Here is a 17623-nt window from a genome sequence, read left to right on the forward strand (position 1 = left end):
ATTTGAATTGAATAGAGTCATTAGTTATTCCATGTATTAATACTTCCTGTGAGGTTGGCGAGCACCTGGTTTTTTTTCACTAGGAAACAAGCAGACACACATACACAAATACACACATACGAAAAACGTGTGCCGTGTAGTTTATGGTTTATGGCACAGCCTTATCTCTCGCATACAGCTTCTGCTTTGACAACTGTATGTCCGTCTCTCTCTCTCTCTCTCTCTCTCTCTCTCTTTCTCGGGTTCCTTTCCTTCCTTACTCGTGCTAATGCGCCATTCCTAATCAAATAAAGCAGCGCCTTTTAAATAAATCACTACATTTGCTCTTTGTTAAAGCCATTTGGCAATATTGTACCTCTTTCCCTCTCTTCAGCTCTCTATGAACTCCCTCGCACCACGCATAATTTAATTAAACAACCAGTCTGGTACGGCAGATTTTTCAGGAGAAACTTTGCTCAATAAAAGTCAAAGTGGTTCTTCCTTCCATTTTTTTTTTTTTTGTCGGCAGATTCATTGGCAGTTCCCCTCACATCCTGTCCCATACTATGCCATCCTATCTCATCCCATCCCATTTGCACTTTTTGGAGTTTTTCTAAATGGGAATTCTAGAAAACCCTTTGCTCGAAGTGCTACTTCCTTTCATAAAAAAAAAAATCTGAATCTTGGCGCTTTTCTGAATGCAAATCCTAGACATTTCTATCATCACACATCGCAAGGTGGATCAACACATTAGGACGTGAGCTTTAAATTTTTTACTGACCTTAAGAAGGAAAATATACCAGGGTTTGATTGAAATTGAGTAAAATATTGCATTGTTTGATGGCCATGCCACTCAAGAACTGTTTGCTCAATGAAGAACTTCCTTCATTTAAAAAAAAAAAAAAAAAAAACTAGATTAGTTGCCAAACCCCCTTAAATCCCCACTCATCCCATCCTGTTTCCACATGAATCTGGGTGCAAATCCTAAACCCTAACCCTAACTGTTAAGAAGATGGCTTAACATGTTTGGAGGACAGCATTCATTTCTTTCCTTAGCTCAAGAAGAAATATAAACCATGATTTGACTAAAACTGACAACCCTGCACTTTCAGATAGTCGTACCATTTGAGAATCCTTTGCATTCTTCTTCACATCCTTATAGAGAAGTACGGAAGTTGTTTGTTTTTCCACTACAGAACAACAAACAAGCGAAGTGTGACAGGATGAACAGAGTAACGAGCAGGACCTGATCTCCACACAGATGCGGCTTCACGTGCAGTGTTGATTAAATCGGCAGACGGTGTGACACGGTGGAACGCGCAGAACATCGCGGCAGCTGTGCGCCGTCACCCCCTTTTGTGTTCGACACCATGTACGCGCCGCAACGTTCAAAGGATGAACTCAAAGTCCCTGACCCGGCTTTTGTTCCACTCCGACTTCCTGTAGTCGAATTCTCATGCGGGAGTCAAAGCGAGAACGATTGCTACGAACGTCGTGACAGCGCCGTAGGGATAAGGAGAGCTCTCTGTCTCCTCCCCTTCCTTTCTGGTGGATGATTAGCTCTTATCTCGGTGTGGATTTGACTCGAGCGCTAAAGGCTGAGTCAGGTGGAGTCAACAGGAAATGAATTCTCTCCCTCTATCAGAGCTGGACATAATCCCGGGCAACCAGATTAGCGTGCTCGCTAATTGAACGCAGCACCTCTCGATGCTAACACTGCTGGTGTGTCTGTTTCTGTTAAATGTTTCGCAGCGTAACTTTCTTCCCAATTAGCGAAAGATTTCAGAGTAACACTTGCGTTTTTTCAGTTGGCTCGTACGTGGCTAATAAGAATCGACAAACGACAGTAGGTCTAAAAACAAAAACACGTCTACATTTCTAATGGACTGGACAGGAAGTGAGTGCCGCTAGTTTTCGCAATGAAGACGTGTGCACTTTTTTTACAAATCGAACAGGCAAAACTCTTGTCTTTGTCTGTCTAATGGTCGTTTGACACCTTGAGTTCAGGAGAAGCCAATTTGTAGCAGTGTCAAAATGTGTGTGTGTGTTTGTGTGCGTTTGCTAGGTGTGCATGTGTGATAGGTGCAACGGTAAAGCTACATCGGTTCACTTCAAGGTGTAAAAGCCTGATTAGTTCCTCTCTGCGGCGCTGCGACCAGGAGGATGTCACCAGACAAAAACACCCACGCGCCTTTCATCCCCACACACACCTTACACACACATATACACACACATATCGACGGAGATAAGGACCTCAAGAACAAACGAGCTTGGGCGAACACACGTGTATGCACACGCACAAAAGGCGTCTTTATAAATAAAAACATTTAGCAGCACCTCTTTTTTTTCTCTTTTCTTCAACACACACACACACACACACACACACACAATTCCTGAAGTTTTTTTTTCTGATATTCCCCAGATAGGCCTTTCACACTGTTCAGGTCTTACACACTGTTCTGGTCCCTGCTCTCTTTTTTGTTTTTTTTTTTTGCTTTCTTTTTTTTTCAAGAGAAGTCAAGGCCCGAGAGTCCCTTGTTCCTCCTTGTTACTCCCACCTTCTCTGCGACTCTCTGCTTATGTTTGGTTTAACCGAATCAACAAGCAGCTGAAAAGGAAAAGAGAGAGAGAGAGAGAGAGAGAGAGATGGGAAGGGCGCAGCTCCAAATGCCTTCCACTTCCTGTCCAGATTATGAGATAGGTGACACACCAATATTTCACCTCCTGTATTTGGTTTAGTGTCTCCCCTGGGACTTTACAATCACAACAAGCGAGGGAAGGAGAGACAACATGGACAGATGGAGGACAGAATTAGGAGGAAAGATATCCAGTTGCCATTGTTTCTTACATAGCAAAACTATACACCTTATTTTCCTCTCAGGTTAGCTGACATGCTAATGCACATTTGGTTGTAAAACACAATCGTTTCCCACTGTTCTCAAGTTCTGTTTTGTCGCATAGCAATCACTAAAACACTAATAAATATTAGCTAAGATACAAAGCAATATGAAGTAATCAATTAACCTGCATTCATGCCTGAGATTAGCATAGCTAATGAAACGAAAACTATTATGCTATGTTACTGTAACCCATATTTTGTGCAGCGCAGTAATCCAAAAGGGTTTGGCTTGTTAGCAAGAGTGATTAATTACATAGTATCATAAACTGTTCTGAAAGTTAGCTAAAGTCAACAGGATATTAACTAGCAAGCTAGGTCCCATTCTGATTTCATCCTGAGCTGCTTAGCATAGATTTGTATACAGACGCTCGCTTGTTTCAAGACAAGATGAAAATAGTTTACCTCATATTAGAAATGTGACGGTGTCCCTAGCAAGACAAACACTTGTAGGCAGATGATTAGCGTTATACATAGACTGTAGCTAAATTCAAAGCAGATAGAAGAGAAAATAAGGTTAGCAGAGATGTCAGAATTTGACCAGTTGTCGAATATTTGTCCGGATATGTAAACTCCATTGCTTCTTTTACTACTGCATCTTATTTACGATCTTTACGCACACGCACAAAGGTGTTATCCATGAATAGATCTCTGAATCTGAGGCCCCTCTCTCCCTCTCTTGAACGCCAGTAATTATCTGTTTTGAGTTTGCTAATAGCGAAAGGAAGGGCGTTTCGGCAGGATTAAAAAGGCTTCTGTATCTCGTGTTCAAAGCGATGAAGGGGGCATAGTGGACGTGGAGAGGGAGATATGTTTTTCCCTCTGCACCGACCCTGGAGACAATAAGCCATGCTTCCATATCAGGTATGCACTTAAAAGGGGGCTGTTAGGAGTGTGGCCGTCTCGAGGAAAAGCAGCGCCAACATGAAAGACTTTTGTTAAAAGTTCGCCTCGGCGCAGGTTTCCTGTGGACTACCGCAGCTCCTAATGTACCCCGACCCGCGCTGTCCACTCTTCCTCCCTTTCCCTCTTTCCCCTCTCGGGCTGTCTTTAAGGGGGGGAAAGTAAACCCTCCTAGCCGCCTAGATTAAATGGAGAGATGGCGACAGGAAGCAGGCGGGAGAGAAAAACAAAGGGTGGCCAGGGTGAGGGATGCTGGGAGTTTTATCAGGTTGGCGATGGAAAATGCCAGTTTGTCTGACATCCATTTTTTTTCCCAAAGTCCAAACAGCCTTCTTCTTCCTTCTCCATTTTTTTTTTCCTTCCTCATCCTCCCCCACACATGTTCTTCTCCCTCCTGCGATGACACAGTCTTCTGTCCTTTTCGCAGGGGCACTGGTTTGGTAATTAAGGAAGAGAAAAAGCTTTCATTATTGTCTTGCTTATCTTTTCTGGAAGGAGAAACGCGAAAATCCCCCAACAAAGAGAAGCGTGTATAAGATGATTACGCTACAGTCCCAGAACCAAAATATCGAGAAGTGTGTGTGTGTGTGTGTGTGTGTGTGTGTGTGTGTGTGTGTGTATATATGAGTCAGAGGGGGAGAAAAGTGTTTTGCTGCACTTATAGAGAGTGCTGAAGGATTATGGGAGAACTCTGCTAGGTTACTGATCGAGGCAATTACCAAAAGGATTTATAGCTTGACCTGGAGTTTCGCGGTACGTTTTGACGATTATGGCCGTCTTTCCAGAAGTTGATACGGTTCCGGGTAAAGTTTTGAAATGTCCAAAATCAAGCGTCCTGTTGGGTGTTTGTGAATTGTGCCTGATATATCCAGTGTAAAAACCAAAGATGAAAACATGGCAGACGTGTCAAGATTGCCACCTCGCATATGTTGGCTAATACGCAATAAGGCTTCATGCTAACAACATAATTGATAAAAAAAAAAAAAAAAAGGTGTTCTACTTTGGTTGCATTCCGATTGGTGTTTGGAGGTTGGTGCATTTCAGAAAACGGTAACTGCAGATTAGCAGCAAATCCTCACATTTCTTCTCTGGAGATTCTATTGTAATAGCATGTGACGGTGTCTTTCCTGGTCAGTCCTATTGGGCGAGAAAGACTGGAATGTAATCACCAGTCCACTGAGAATAGGTTCAAGTGGCATGCTGAGGGTTAAAGCGTATGATACAGCGCAAAATCAGTTTCTTTGGAGCCCCCACTGTAAAGATCTGAGGGAGGCAGGAGCGCTGGGCCGTCCAGTTCTCAGGAGACACGGTGACCCGCAGAATTCTCCAGCTGCTAATCGGTGTGATGGCTTGCAGGCATAGATACCTCAGCGTGCATGTGTGTGTGTGTGTGTGTGTGTGTGTGTGTGTGTGTGTTTGTACTCCCGCTGAGCTCTGCTATAAGGGAGTCCATAATGACAATAATGTGTTTAACTTGTAAACTAGTCGGAGACGGATTACCGCGTCCACAAGAAGTGCGCGGAGGCGACGATTCAACTGTTCACCTTTTTCCCTCTACATCTGTCCTCATAATGACCTGTCCTCTCCCTCTCTCTCTCTCTCTCTCTCTCTCTCTCTTGCGCTGTCTCGTTTTCCCGTTCTCTTCCCCGCTCTCTCACGCGCCCTACCTCAGGCGTCTTCTCTCCGAGTCTTCATTGCATTTCCCAATTAGAGTCGGACTCATTATTAGTTTATTAGCAGTGGCAGGGGCTCGGTGAAAATGTGTTTGCTGATATTCAGTTGTTAATGACCAAATTCAAACCCTATTGAATTGTATTCACAGCTGTGAGAGGTGGGCTAATAATAGCTTCCCAAAAACAAAAGATGAAGGAAATGGCATTATAGGGGCATAACAATGGAGGCCCATTGGAGCTCTAATGGCATGGCCTTTCATTTAGAAATTGTTTCCCCTTTTTCTCTGAGCAGCTGAAGGTTTTTTTTCTTCTTTTCTGTAAATCCTTTTGCTCAGCAGAGGCATTCTTGCTGGTCATTAGAATGTGTGTTTGGGTAAAGCATGCTTTTTGAAAAGTACCATTACCTGAGGGCTATACCTCTCCTTACCACCCGAGCATCAACTCCCAAACCCCCTCGTGCCTCAGCCTGGCATTCTCATTTCTCTGTTATGTGATTGCTTTAGCGTGCATTAACAAGGCAAGTAAATTGTTCATTAGGGTGTAAGGTAAGGAGGTTGTTGGTTATTGTGGGGAATGGAGGGGGGGTGTATGGAATTGGGGGGGGCTACAGGAAAAGTGAGAAGAACAAACAAGTCGAGGCATTTGTTCACAGTGTAATCTACACATCAATTATCCTGCTGCGCTAATTAGCACCTAGCCATACCCCAGGTACCCGGCGCTCACACAAGCTCCAGCTTTCATGCCCCTGATCAAAAAAGAAGCAGATTGACGGAAACACGGGGAGAGTAAACCCATGGGCTGGCGGAGGGGAAGGTAAGAGCGGAAAAGAAAAACCTTAGATCAAAATTTCTTTTTTTACATCCTGAAATCCGGCGTGGAATCCCACCACGGATCGACTGAAAGGAATCTACTCAATTATGTAAGGGGACACATAAATATCATATATTGTGTACCCAAAAATACAATTTTGGTGTTTTTGTTTTTAGCACCAATGCCAGCATGATTGCAAAAGCTTAAAATAAAAACAAATCATACAAAATGTGTAGCAACCCAGCGGCAAAAAAAAAGGTACGATTCCATAAACTGCTTCATTGTCTTGTGGCCGAATGTGCCATAAATTTTGAGAGGAGTCGTGCTTTCAGAAACGAGATGGATATGAGGGCCTTTGTCATGCTAACAGCCTCTGTTGTGCAATAAACGTATAGGGGGCCGTTTTGTTTAACTGGCCTGCCTGAAGATTAAGCTTTTAGAAAGGTGCGTTTAGCATGTGAAAGACCAGCAGGAGGTTCCCCCTCAGTATGCCGTGTGTTGGGGGGTGGTGGTACGGGGCGTTAGACTGTCTCAGGTCGTCAGCACTGAGCTGGAAACCACAGCACTTCTCAGCGAGAGAGAGGTGGCTCTTCGCAGCAGAGGCTAATTAAATATGTGGTGTGTGTTTGTGAAGCAGGCGGTGAAAAGGTAGGTGATACAGACGAGGGGTAGGGAGCAGTCAAACAAGAAAAAGCACAAAACGACAAAACTGCTCCGTTTATGTTTACACGCACCCGCTTCTTGCAACAGTAATAAGATTCGGTAAGAACTTGCCGAGGTTTGCTCTAATGCACACCTTGAGAGGATTCTTCGAAGAAGCTGGTATGTCTGCGATGCTTCAGCATTAGTGCGTGAAGGTGTTGTTGTAGGAGATAAGATGCTGGTATGAATGGCTTGGCCTTTTGAAGGTTAGCGGGGCTTGTGACATGACGGGTCGGTGCAGAAGAGATGAAAGGGAGATGTTACTATACGGTGTTCTGCTGGAGGTTAGTAGGGTGTGCAGAAAACTTGATGAGGACGAGGTAAGAATTGGCTGGTTGATAGAGGTTAGCAAGGTTAAACGAAGCAATTGTTTATATGGGGAAGTGGTAGCTCAGTGTACTTCTGATTGGAAGGTTTAAATCCAAGCACTACCAACCTGCCACTGCTGGGGCTTTGAGCAAGGCCTTAACCTTTCAACTGCTCAGTAGTATAAATGAAGAAAAGAAAAGTATGTCACTCTGGATGAGGGTGTGGGGCAAATGCCATTCATGTTATTTTATATGAAAAAGTGAACTAGTTGTGGTAAAGTATGAAACACTTTGATAGAAGTTAGGAATACTGCTAGAAAGGAACCATTTAGCGATACACTTGTGTCAAGGTCATGTTAATCCTTAGTCATTAGAATGTTACTGGTTAAAGTCCTGGCACCAAAAAACATGCCTCCGTGCCCTTCGGCACCCTTTACAGTACCAAGTGTTCTTTTGTTTGCTTGGGATATATATTTGGACCCTCACAGATAGTTGGATGGATGTTAGTGTGAATGTACTACCACACTGGTTAGCAATGTGTATAATAAATGCTTGGGATAAAAGTGTTTTGTTTTGGGGTAAGAAACAATTGATTTGCATTGGTTTTAATTAACTCGGGTGAGAAGTGGGACACTAACAAGGTGTAGATTGTGTTGCTCGGGTTGATCATAAATGGGTTACCGTGTTGCAGAAAAGAAGCCTATATACCAGGGGTGTCCAATGGTTTGGTTTGGGGGCAGGCTTTCATTCCAACCAATCAGGGACGACACCTGGCAATCATTCAAAATTAAAATCATTAGATTTAAATGTAGAATTTGATGAGAATATGTATTTGGGTGGTGAAGCAACTGCCTGTCTTTTGCATTGCTTCATCGGGGAATGTAACAGTGTCAGGTGCGATTGGCTTGGAGTGGGGGAACTCTGGGGCTCCTGGTGTCACCAGGGCCTAATCTCCTGATTGGAGAGTGGAGGTAGCAGGATGAAAAGGGGCTGTTTCCTGCTGCTTGTTTGATACCTGGTGGGGAAGCTATTCAGGTGACAAAGATCCAGCCTGGTAGGGGGGGAACAGATGTGCTTTACTCCCTCATTAGCATTTGAATGAGCTGCTCAGATTGGACTGGCCAGGGGGGCTGAGCCCCTCACCTGGATAGTCCCCCTCTGATCTTTACACCATCTGCGGACTTCTACCCCCCCCATCCTCACATAGAGTTATTCTCTAACACTCACCCACACTGATCTGACCCCCTTTAAACCCTCTCCCCACCCCTCCTGACCCCCCCGGCTTCAGCACTGGCAGAGTTTTATGACACTAATCGACCGCCGCAGCCTGGAGCACAGATGCTTTTTGGAAAATGTGCATTCACACTAATTTTGCTCTTACATTGTGCTTAAAAAACATATTGGGAACCTTCGGCACAGACTACGACCTGGTTTTGCCCGAACTTGGATGACGTCCAAAATTGCATTTTCTCTCATTTGTTTAATTAATTATATATATGTAAACGTTCCATTATACTTTCCATTCATATGGACAGAGTGTCTTTTCATTGAAGAATCAGACATTCCTTTGGTTCATTTGGTTCTTCCAGAAAGTGTTTGAGGTGTGAGTGTTTGTGATCAGGCCATAAATCCAAACCCCCCCACCTCAAGTTAAAGGTTTTTCCCAAGCCTGTGTGCTTTCAGTGTTTGTTCGCCTCGACACTCATTCGCTGCTCGGCCGTGGAGCTCATAGGACGAATAAATAAATAAATAAACATTCGTGGACATTTTGTTTTGACATACCTCTGTGTTTTGATTGGTCAGGAGTCCATGGCAGACTGATAACGTTGATCTTCAGGTGTGTAGATAAATGTTGCAGCCTTTCAAAAGCCATCTCGCGATGGAATGCACCGCAACCTTGACCAGCTCGACGTGTTATTTTCAAACCTCGCTTATCTCGGAGTCTAGCTGATAGTTTAGGCGGCTTGTAAAGAAAAAAAAAGAGGAGGCTTGAAAAAAAAAAGTTATGTGGGAAACAGGAAAATGGCCTTTTGATTTCGACATTAAAGGAATCTCGTTTTCACGGCGTAACCGGAGAAAGTGCTGAAACCACCTTACGGCGTACGCGCTTCCTTTTGTCTGCCGAGTCATCCCATTAAATACACACCATAAAGAAAAATCACGATCAAACACGCCGTGTTATGGAGTATAATTACAGCCGAGGTCCGGCTCGGCCATTATTAAACAAAAACACGAGGTAATCTGCTCTGGCAGTGCAATATGTTACTGTAGCATTCTAATTAATCTTACAGGAAGTGTAATAAATTTACAATATCAGATTAGAGCAATAGTGTATATAGATTTATTAATGTTTTTAATCAGCTTTCGGGGGTGGGGGTGGTGGATTATTTCGCACCGATTTGCTTACATTTAAATTTGCATATATTTAGTGCACCTAATTTATTTTTATAGATTTCTTTTTATTATTATTATTATTAAAATAGGGCATACAGGCCTCGAGGACGAGGGGAAAATGTAAAAACGGTTGTTGTTTTTTTTTAAACCTTGGAACATCCAAAAAAAAAAGCACATTCATTTTCAGGACATGCTGCTGCAATTTTTTTATTCGGGTCCTGCCAAGTATTAACAGGTCTGCCTATTACTCATTTCATTTCCAAACATATTATTGTATTTATGCTGGAAATATTTGCAGCGAGAAGTGGCGTAGTCGAGGTGATCCCTCGTTCACGTGTAGCGCCGTGAGCCGCCCGAACAGGCGCAATGCGAAGGAAAAATTGCGCATTCGATTTGCAAACACGCGAAGCATTTTCACGTCATTTTCTTCGGTGCTGTGAATTTGCAGCTCTGTGATTAAGTTAAAATCTCTGTTTTCTTTTTTTATGCTGTACCGGTTTGTCACGACAGGAGACACAAGAAGTCAAGATTTCCTATGATTGAACACTTTATGCTATAGAAGCTGAATTTGGACATTTTTAAATATAGAATTGATTGTTTTTATAGGAAATACTCCAAAAAAAAAGACAAAATTATTTGTATTGGATTTCAGGTTTGCTGCTGTGTATTACAATGAGGCAGAGAGAGAGAGAGAGAGAGAGAGAGAGAGAGAGATCTGAGTAGATCAGCAGAGTCCACTTTTATTAAATAGGCCGGCTCACTGATAAGACCCGACTGTACGTTATCAATCTGGCGCCCGCTGCACCACACATCAAACTATGAACAGCTCACACTGACCCTGTCAGCGCATTCCACTACCTGGGAGTATGTGTGTGTGTGTGTGTGTGTGTGTGTGTGTGAGAGGGAGAAGAGGATAGGAATAAAGAGATTGTCTCAGTGCCAGAGTGTAAAAGAGCATTGGTAGGGGAGGTGGGAGAGGCGTGGGGTCGTGGCACTCGGCCATGTTATCGCTTCGTCAGAGGTGGTGGTGTTGGTGTTGGTGTCGGTGGGTGAGTGCTGACTGAGGGGGTAGTAGGATTGGCTGCATTGGCGATCTGTGCCTGATTACACAAAACTTTTTGCACCCAAGGATCTTTTTTAAACTATGAAAACATTCCAAAGACCACAAAACACCACCCTGCCTTTGTTTCAGTCACACAATTATTATATTTTAAGATTATGGTTATGATTGTGTTTATATGAGACACATTACTATTCATACACATACCCAGATGTGAGTGTGGGGTTTTTCTTCATGTGAAATAACATTTGGCTTTGGATTACACTTATTTGAATCATGTGACCTGTCATGACAGGTGCTTGGATCTCTATTATTATTATTATTATTATTATTATTATTATTATTATTATTATTATTATTATTATTATTATTATTATTATTATTATTATTATTATTATTATTATTATTATTATTATTAATTTTTTTTGTTGTTTGGGGCAATAAATAAATAAATAAACAAACAAACACGTCAATAAATATAAATCGCAGCCTTTGTCTTGAGACCCACAATCTTATAAAACATCATGAGATTATATCCTAGAGTTATTATAGTAGGTGAACTCATGTTTAATACATAACTATTTAGTTTACATCAATAAAATTGTTGTATGTTAGGCACCAATTTTATCTGTTCACTTTAATTCCATTCATTATTAGATAGATAGATAGATAGATAGATAGATAGATAGATAGATAGATAGATAGACAGACAGACAGACAGACAGACAGACAGACAGACAGACAGAAATATAAATAGACAGACAGACAGATAGGCAGACAGATAGACAGGTCGATAGATAGGTAAATAGATATATAGACAGGCAGACAGATAAATAGACAGACAGACAGACAGACAGACAGACAGACAGACAGACAGACAGACAGACAGATAGATAGATAGATAGATAGATAGATAGATAGATAGATAGATAGATAGATAGATGAAAGAAGGTAAATTATGGAAATTAAAAAAGTTTAGGTATGAGGTATTAATATTAGGCCTCATCACAACGTAATTAATAGTTAATAAGCGTAAAAAAGCGCTTACTTCCTGACCTCTGTCCTTTTGTCTGTAATTAAACTTTTTGTAGATAGATAGATAGATAGATAGATAGATAGATAGATAGATAGATAGATAGATAGATAGATAGATAGATAGATAGATAGATAGATAGATTTAAACATCTGAAGAGTCACTAAAGCATTTACCCTCTTATGTTACCTCCCTCCTTTTGTGTGTGATTTCTCATGTGATATATCTAAAGCATTATGTTCATTAGCACTCTACGTCCTCTGATCCAGAGTCAGTGACAGCGAATCGCAGCTCCGGCCCGATCACAGCTGAGTGATTTTTTTCCTCTTTTTTTAGGGGGGGGACTTGTAAATATTTGATGGCCGACCTGATTCAGACGAGTCAAGCACCATTTCACACTCTCTTTCATGCGCGCTGCTGCCAGATAGATCTGCCTGCTTTTGCTAACACGCTCCACAATGAGAACAGCTTTAGGTGGGAAGACATCAACAACCCAGATACGTCGAACACCAGGGACCAGGTGTCTCCGCACTCGTCGCTCGATTCAGTCTCCGCATCTTTTTTTTCTATTTATACACGTTTACGGAATAAACAAGGCAACGGGGGGAAGAAACGAGGAAAAGAGAAAAGAAAATATGAAGTATCCTGAGCGTTCGCCTCGAAAATGGCTGGAGCATAAAAGAGCTTTTCAGACGCGGGGAAAAATAACAAGTGTGTGTCTTTTGTGCGATGAGAATAGCGGCTTTCTGACAGTTCAGACCGAGATCGCTTTTTTTTTCTTCTTCTTCCTCTTCTTCTTCTTTAAACCCTGCTAAAGGTTTTGTGTGTATTTGGTTAGTTACAGCAATTACGGCCAGTAAGTGACAGCCAAATGCACGCCAGAGAGAGAGCGAGAGAGAGAGAGAGAGAGAGAGAGAGAGAGAGCAGACTGCTTCCCAGTGCAAGACTCCTCTGTCGAACATCTGCTCAGAGATTTGCATATTAATTAACCCATATTAACTCTAATTATTCTGGGAAATTATCAAATAAATTAAATTTTCTAATTTTAACCTTTCCTTTGCTTGATGGATGTCAGCACAGGAGGAAACCCACGGAAAAATGTACGCTCACCTGAGCAACCGTTTTACTCCTCCTTTTATTTTTTTATGCTCTTCTTTCTTTTTTTTCATTCCGATCCTGGTTTCTGGGGGCAGCCGAGGGAGCTTTTGTAAGCTCTCTCTTTTTTTTCAGTTTTTTTGGCTCCTGTGTCTGGGAGGTGGGTGGGTGGGTGTATGGGGGGACGCTGGGCCAGGAGCATGTGTGTGTGAGTGAGTACAGATGGCCAACTCGGGCAGGACAAGTCGAGGAGGAGAGTCAGGCCACCGAGCCGAGAAGTCGAGCAGCAAAGCAAAGCTTCAAGCTTTCGGTGTGTGTGTGTTTTTTTTCCCAGCCTGTTGCTTCGGCCTCAGCAAATAAACGGGGCTTTAATTCAATTAGGGTCCGGCTACTGTGGCTGGCTGCCTCGTGGTAGAAATGATTGAACGTAACAACCCCCTCGCCGACACACACGCCGACGCTCGGAAACACTCCGGAGTCGGTCGGGTTCGCTTTACACTTCACTGGGTTTTTCATCGTCCGTGGGGCAGCCTCGGTCTTTTGTTCAGATTTGGCCACTGTCTTCTCCCCCCCCCTCTTTTTTTTCTTCTCAAAACAGACCTATTTTGTAGGACATAAAAAAAGTAACTGCATGGTAGAATAAGCAGCCATAACATAGTGTTTGCTTAATAAACAATAATAATAATATTAAAATATTGTAATATTATAATAATAAAAAATGAGGTGAAGTTTTAAAGGCTTGGTTTGATAGCAGGCCGAATATTCATGAGCGTCCCCCATTCAGAGCTGTAAACTGTTGTGAAAGGAAATGATGACAGTTTACTCTCTTTGCCTACCGAATAGCCAGCATTAACATCCATCTTAATGCTTTTACACCCCCTATTCCCAGTGGCACACACTCTCACACACACAAACACACAAAACCGTGCCCCCCCCCCCTTGAGCCATTCAGGTGATCTGTGTGTATGAGACAGGCAGGAGAGGGCATAGTTACTCTCCAATAGGGTTACCGTTCTCACCTATAACCCCCACTGACACACAGCAGCTGCTCCAGCAGGGCAGAACATCCAGGAATAGCTAGAGCTCCATCACTCCTCCACCTCAGGCGAGCTGTGATCTGCAGCTCTCTTATAAACCAGAGGTTGTTGCCTTTTTCCCTGGATCTGGATCTACACCGAGTGTTTGGCAGAAACTATGCCCCCAGGTTGGATTGTGGTTAAGGAGAGCGTAGGGATGGAGACACGAACCGCACAATACTTGCAAAGGGCATTATTCAGGACGAGACGTTTGCAGAGGAGCAGTCCGAAAGGTATGCGAGACATTCTCCCAGAGTAGTCTGGGGGTCTTTCAGGTTACACCAGGTTCGAATGATCATTTTCTTTGTGATGTTATTATTCAAATGATATATAATAGATTTATAATCATTTTATATTATATACAGCAGTGCAACGGATCGCCGTTGATCCAAGATCCATACGGATTAATTGCTAATTTTTTTTGCGGATCAATCTTTTTTCAATTTTTTTACCGATCACAGAGTGAACAACAGTTTTTTTCCTGAAGATATTGCTATTCAAGTAATTTCATAACTACACAGAGCAGGTATGTGTTCACCTGAACGGGACATGTTAATGGGTCAACAACAACGACTAGTGGAGGAGCAACTGGAAAATTCTTGTCATAAAAGAAAAGTAAATTATATTTGTCCCCCCATTATTTGTCTTTTTACTGATTCGAAAAATTATCCGATTTGTGACTCAAGAACCGTGATGCGATTCTAACCTTGAGTTTTGTTACTCATTGCATCACTATTTCTATCTATCTATCTATCTATCTATCTATCTATCTATCTATCTATCTATCTATCTATCTATCTATCTATATTAGGGCTGTCTATAGGTTTGTCATGAGATAACTTGTGATAAATCTCAATTTTATCACACATTTTTATCTGTTCCAAATGTACCTTTTTAACACTAATGAACATGGGCATGGACTAATATGGATGCTTTATTCAAATTTATGTTTATTATTAGTGAAACCAGACTTAACATGGAGCATAAAGGCAAAATATACTTGTAAATGTTTTAAAGTAATTGTGGTGTTGTAAATGAAGTAAATCATCAGGACACCAAAAATAACTTTTGCTATGTTTCCACACGGACTGTTTTAATTGCCGGATTTGTGCATCATGGAGGATTTTAGTGCACGATTTAAGACTTAGTGCATAATAAATGTTTAGTGATTAAAAATGATTTTACAGTGGAGATTTGTTTATATATATATATATGAGTAAAGTAGGAAGTCATGAATAAATGTGTGTTGCATTTAGGGTTTTGATTTTGACTTTTTATAAGTAACATTTCTATATTTAGTCCGGTTTACTGCAGGTAACGAGTAAGAAATGGTTAGGTGAAGGTTATGATCCATTTCCTGTACACTGCTTTTATTCCGTATTGTGTTTTCATGGGGGTTGTTGTTTTTTTCCCCTATTTGTCACATTTATGGGTTTCTGGATTAAATTTGTGACACACAAGCAAATGAAAGCTTCGAAAGACTTTAAAAGCGCTAAAAAAAAAAGCAACGGCGTCAAATAATCAGACAAAAGGACTCCACGTGAACCCTAAATGATTTTATGATCGCTTGTGTTCCCTGTTAATGGTGTTGAATTGCCACACAACCCTCATATAAACATTCTAAACAATAGTGTTTATCATTTTTTTCATATTTTTATCTTTACCCTTACCTTAGAGCACTGCTAGCCGCTCGCAGAGGCGCTAGTCATCATAATCAATACCAAATACACAATACATGTCATTAGCGTCTGCCCTGTGTACCGTCTAACTGACAGGCCAATATGAGCGCCGTGAATAGGTTACGATGGGGAGCGCTAAGCCTAGCATTAACTGAGACTGGGGCAATTAAGGGTGTCATTTTAATTATCTGTAGCATTCGAGTGAGAGATGTTCCTTTTATTTACTCGAGATCAAAAGCAGGAGAGAAAAAAGCCGCGAGACGTAACAGGTAGCATCAGACGGAGAATGGCAGGCGTAATTGCCTTTGTTGCGCCTGACACTTGGATGAGGCAGAACCAAATAGAGCTTGTCATCTGAGGAGAACTTAGCCGAGAAGTAAACATTATCATTTCTTTGTCTCGGGCACGCTCGCAACACAAAAGATTGATTAGCAGAGAGGTGAGGAACAGAAATAATGGCCATGGTGACATTAGCAGGTTGGAATTATTGTGTTGAAGTGCACAATGCCAGCCGAGGAATGGCTGTCTGTCAGAGATGCCATTTTAAACAATACACACACTCTTGAGTAAAAATTTTTTTGCTTCGCTCCTTGTCTGAATTAGCAAAGTTCTGCCCTCCCCCGCCATTATTGTTCATTCTTTTCAAAACGTCCAACACTAAGTGCTAAGTTGCTGGCAGATTTTTAACTTCTGCTCAATATGACGCCATCTTTTTTTTTCCCTCTTCCCTATCTTAATGTCTGTCTCCGTTTTTATGACTCATTGGCTAACAACCGTTTACGATGTGTACTCTGGTGCTCATGCTAACACCTCACACCGCTATGCTAATACTTAAAAATTTCAGTAAGAACGCATTTTAAGACCTAAAAGGTGATAATGCATTTACAACCAATAAGTAAAGATTCCTACATTACACACATTGCGATTTTCCTACTTGTGGAAGTCGAATGGGAGCGATGCAGCAGCGCTTTAGTGCTTTTGCTTGCTGGTTTTTCACTCTCATTCTGGGTAGCATTCTGAGTGACATTCCATCTAATTCCTCCTCATGCTAAATCACATTAGATTGTGAACTAGCCAAGTCTCTGGATTTTCTACCTTGTCGGTGGATTTCTCATTAATGTAATGTTTAATGTCAGAAACTATTTGGCTAGGAACTGTTAGCAAAAACAGACTTCTATCCCTTATGTTTGGGATTTTTTTTTTGGTCTGTACTAAACAATAAGCTTTTCAACAGACCCAGGTTCTAATACTAACATTTTTCTGGAGTAACAAAAATTCTGCTCCGTCCAAGACATGAGTTAAATAGAGATTTGAGCAGAACCATATTGTATTTGTTTTTGTCCCTTTGACCTTGCGTTGAAAGTTTCCTTTAGTACTTTCAACAGATCATTTGGCGTTTTTTCGTGCTCGGCTCCCCCGACGTTATGTCCTCGGTTGTTTTGTTTTTTTGCACTCTTTGTCCCAAAATATTGAGCTCAGACCCCGTTGCCCTGTCGCCGATGAGTCATTCGGAGTCGACCCAACCCAGTAAAACCTGCCCTACCCTGTCAGTGTGTTCATGTTTGTGTGCTGAAAAGTAAAAGAAAGATCTTTTTAAACCAGCCTTAGATAATTTCATTCAACCATCTCCTGGCTCTTTTACTTCAGCCTGTGGATCAGTGTTTGAGATAGTTTGGAAGGGGCAGGAAGGGGGCAGGGGGGGTTATTGCCCAGTCCCAGGGCTTCCCAGGCCCCCCGTTCCTTTGTGTTGTGCCCAAACCACACAAAGAAGAAGAAGAAGAAAAAAAACAACACTGTCTGTCCACCGCTAGGCAGGGAAAGAGTTAAAACCCCTGTCGGAGTAGGTGGAGTAATGGGCAAGGCGCAAAAAGGCTCAGGGGGGTGGAGGCAAAAATAAGCACATTATCAATTGGGCCTAAGGTATATTAGGACCACACATCAAGTTTTGAATGTCTCACTTTCCTTTCTCCTCATCTATTCTTTCCATCCAACCCCCCCTTCTTAATTCTTTTGTC

At 42.0% G+C, this 17623-nt stretch overlaps 1 protein-coding gene across 7 annotated transcripts in view; it reads left to right on the forward strand.

Annotated features, from left to right (window-relative positions):
* Positions 1-17623, forward strand: part of zeb2b (zinc finger E-box binding homeobox 2b) — an 83569-nt gene that overhangs the window by 43528 nt on the left and 22418 nt on the right. For 3 of the 7 annotated variants that reach the window (XM_046858245.1, XM_046858277.1, XM_046858254.1), the window contains exon 1: positions 14033-14162. The exons of the other annotated variants lie outside the window; for them this stretch is intronic. In XM_046858245.1, coding sequence (XP_046714201.1) covers positions 14048-14162 — 115 coding nt within the window. In that variant the 5' untranslated portion in view covers positions 14033-14047. Of the gene's footprint in view, positions 1-14032; positions 14163-17623 lie in introns of those variants that run through there. 7 annotated transcript variants of the gene reach the window in all.

The sequence above is a fragment of the Silurus meridionalis genome, chromosome 1 (assembly GCF_014805685.1).
Source record: "Silurus meridionalis isolate SWU-2019-XX chromosome 1, ASM1480568v1, whole genome shotgun sequence".
NCBI lineage: Eukaryota > Metazoa > Chordata > Actinopteri > Siluriformes > Siluridae > Silurus > Silurus meridionalis.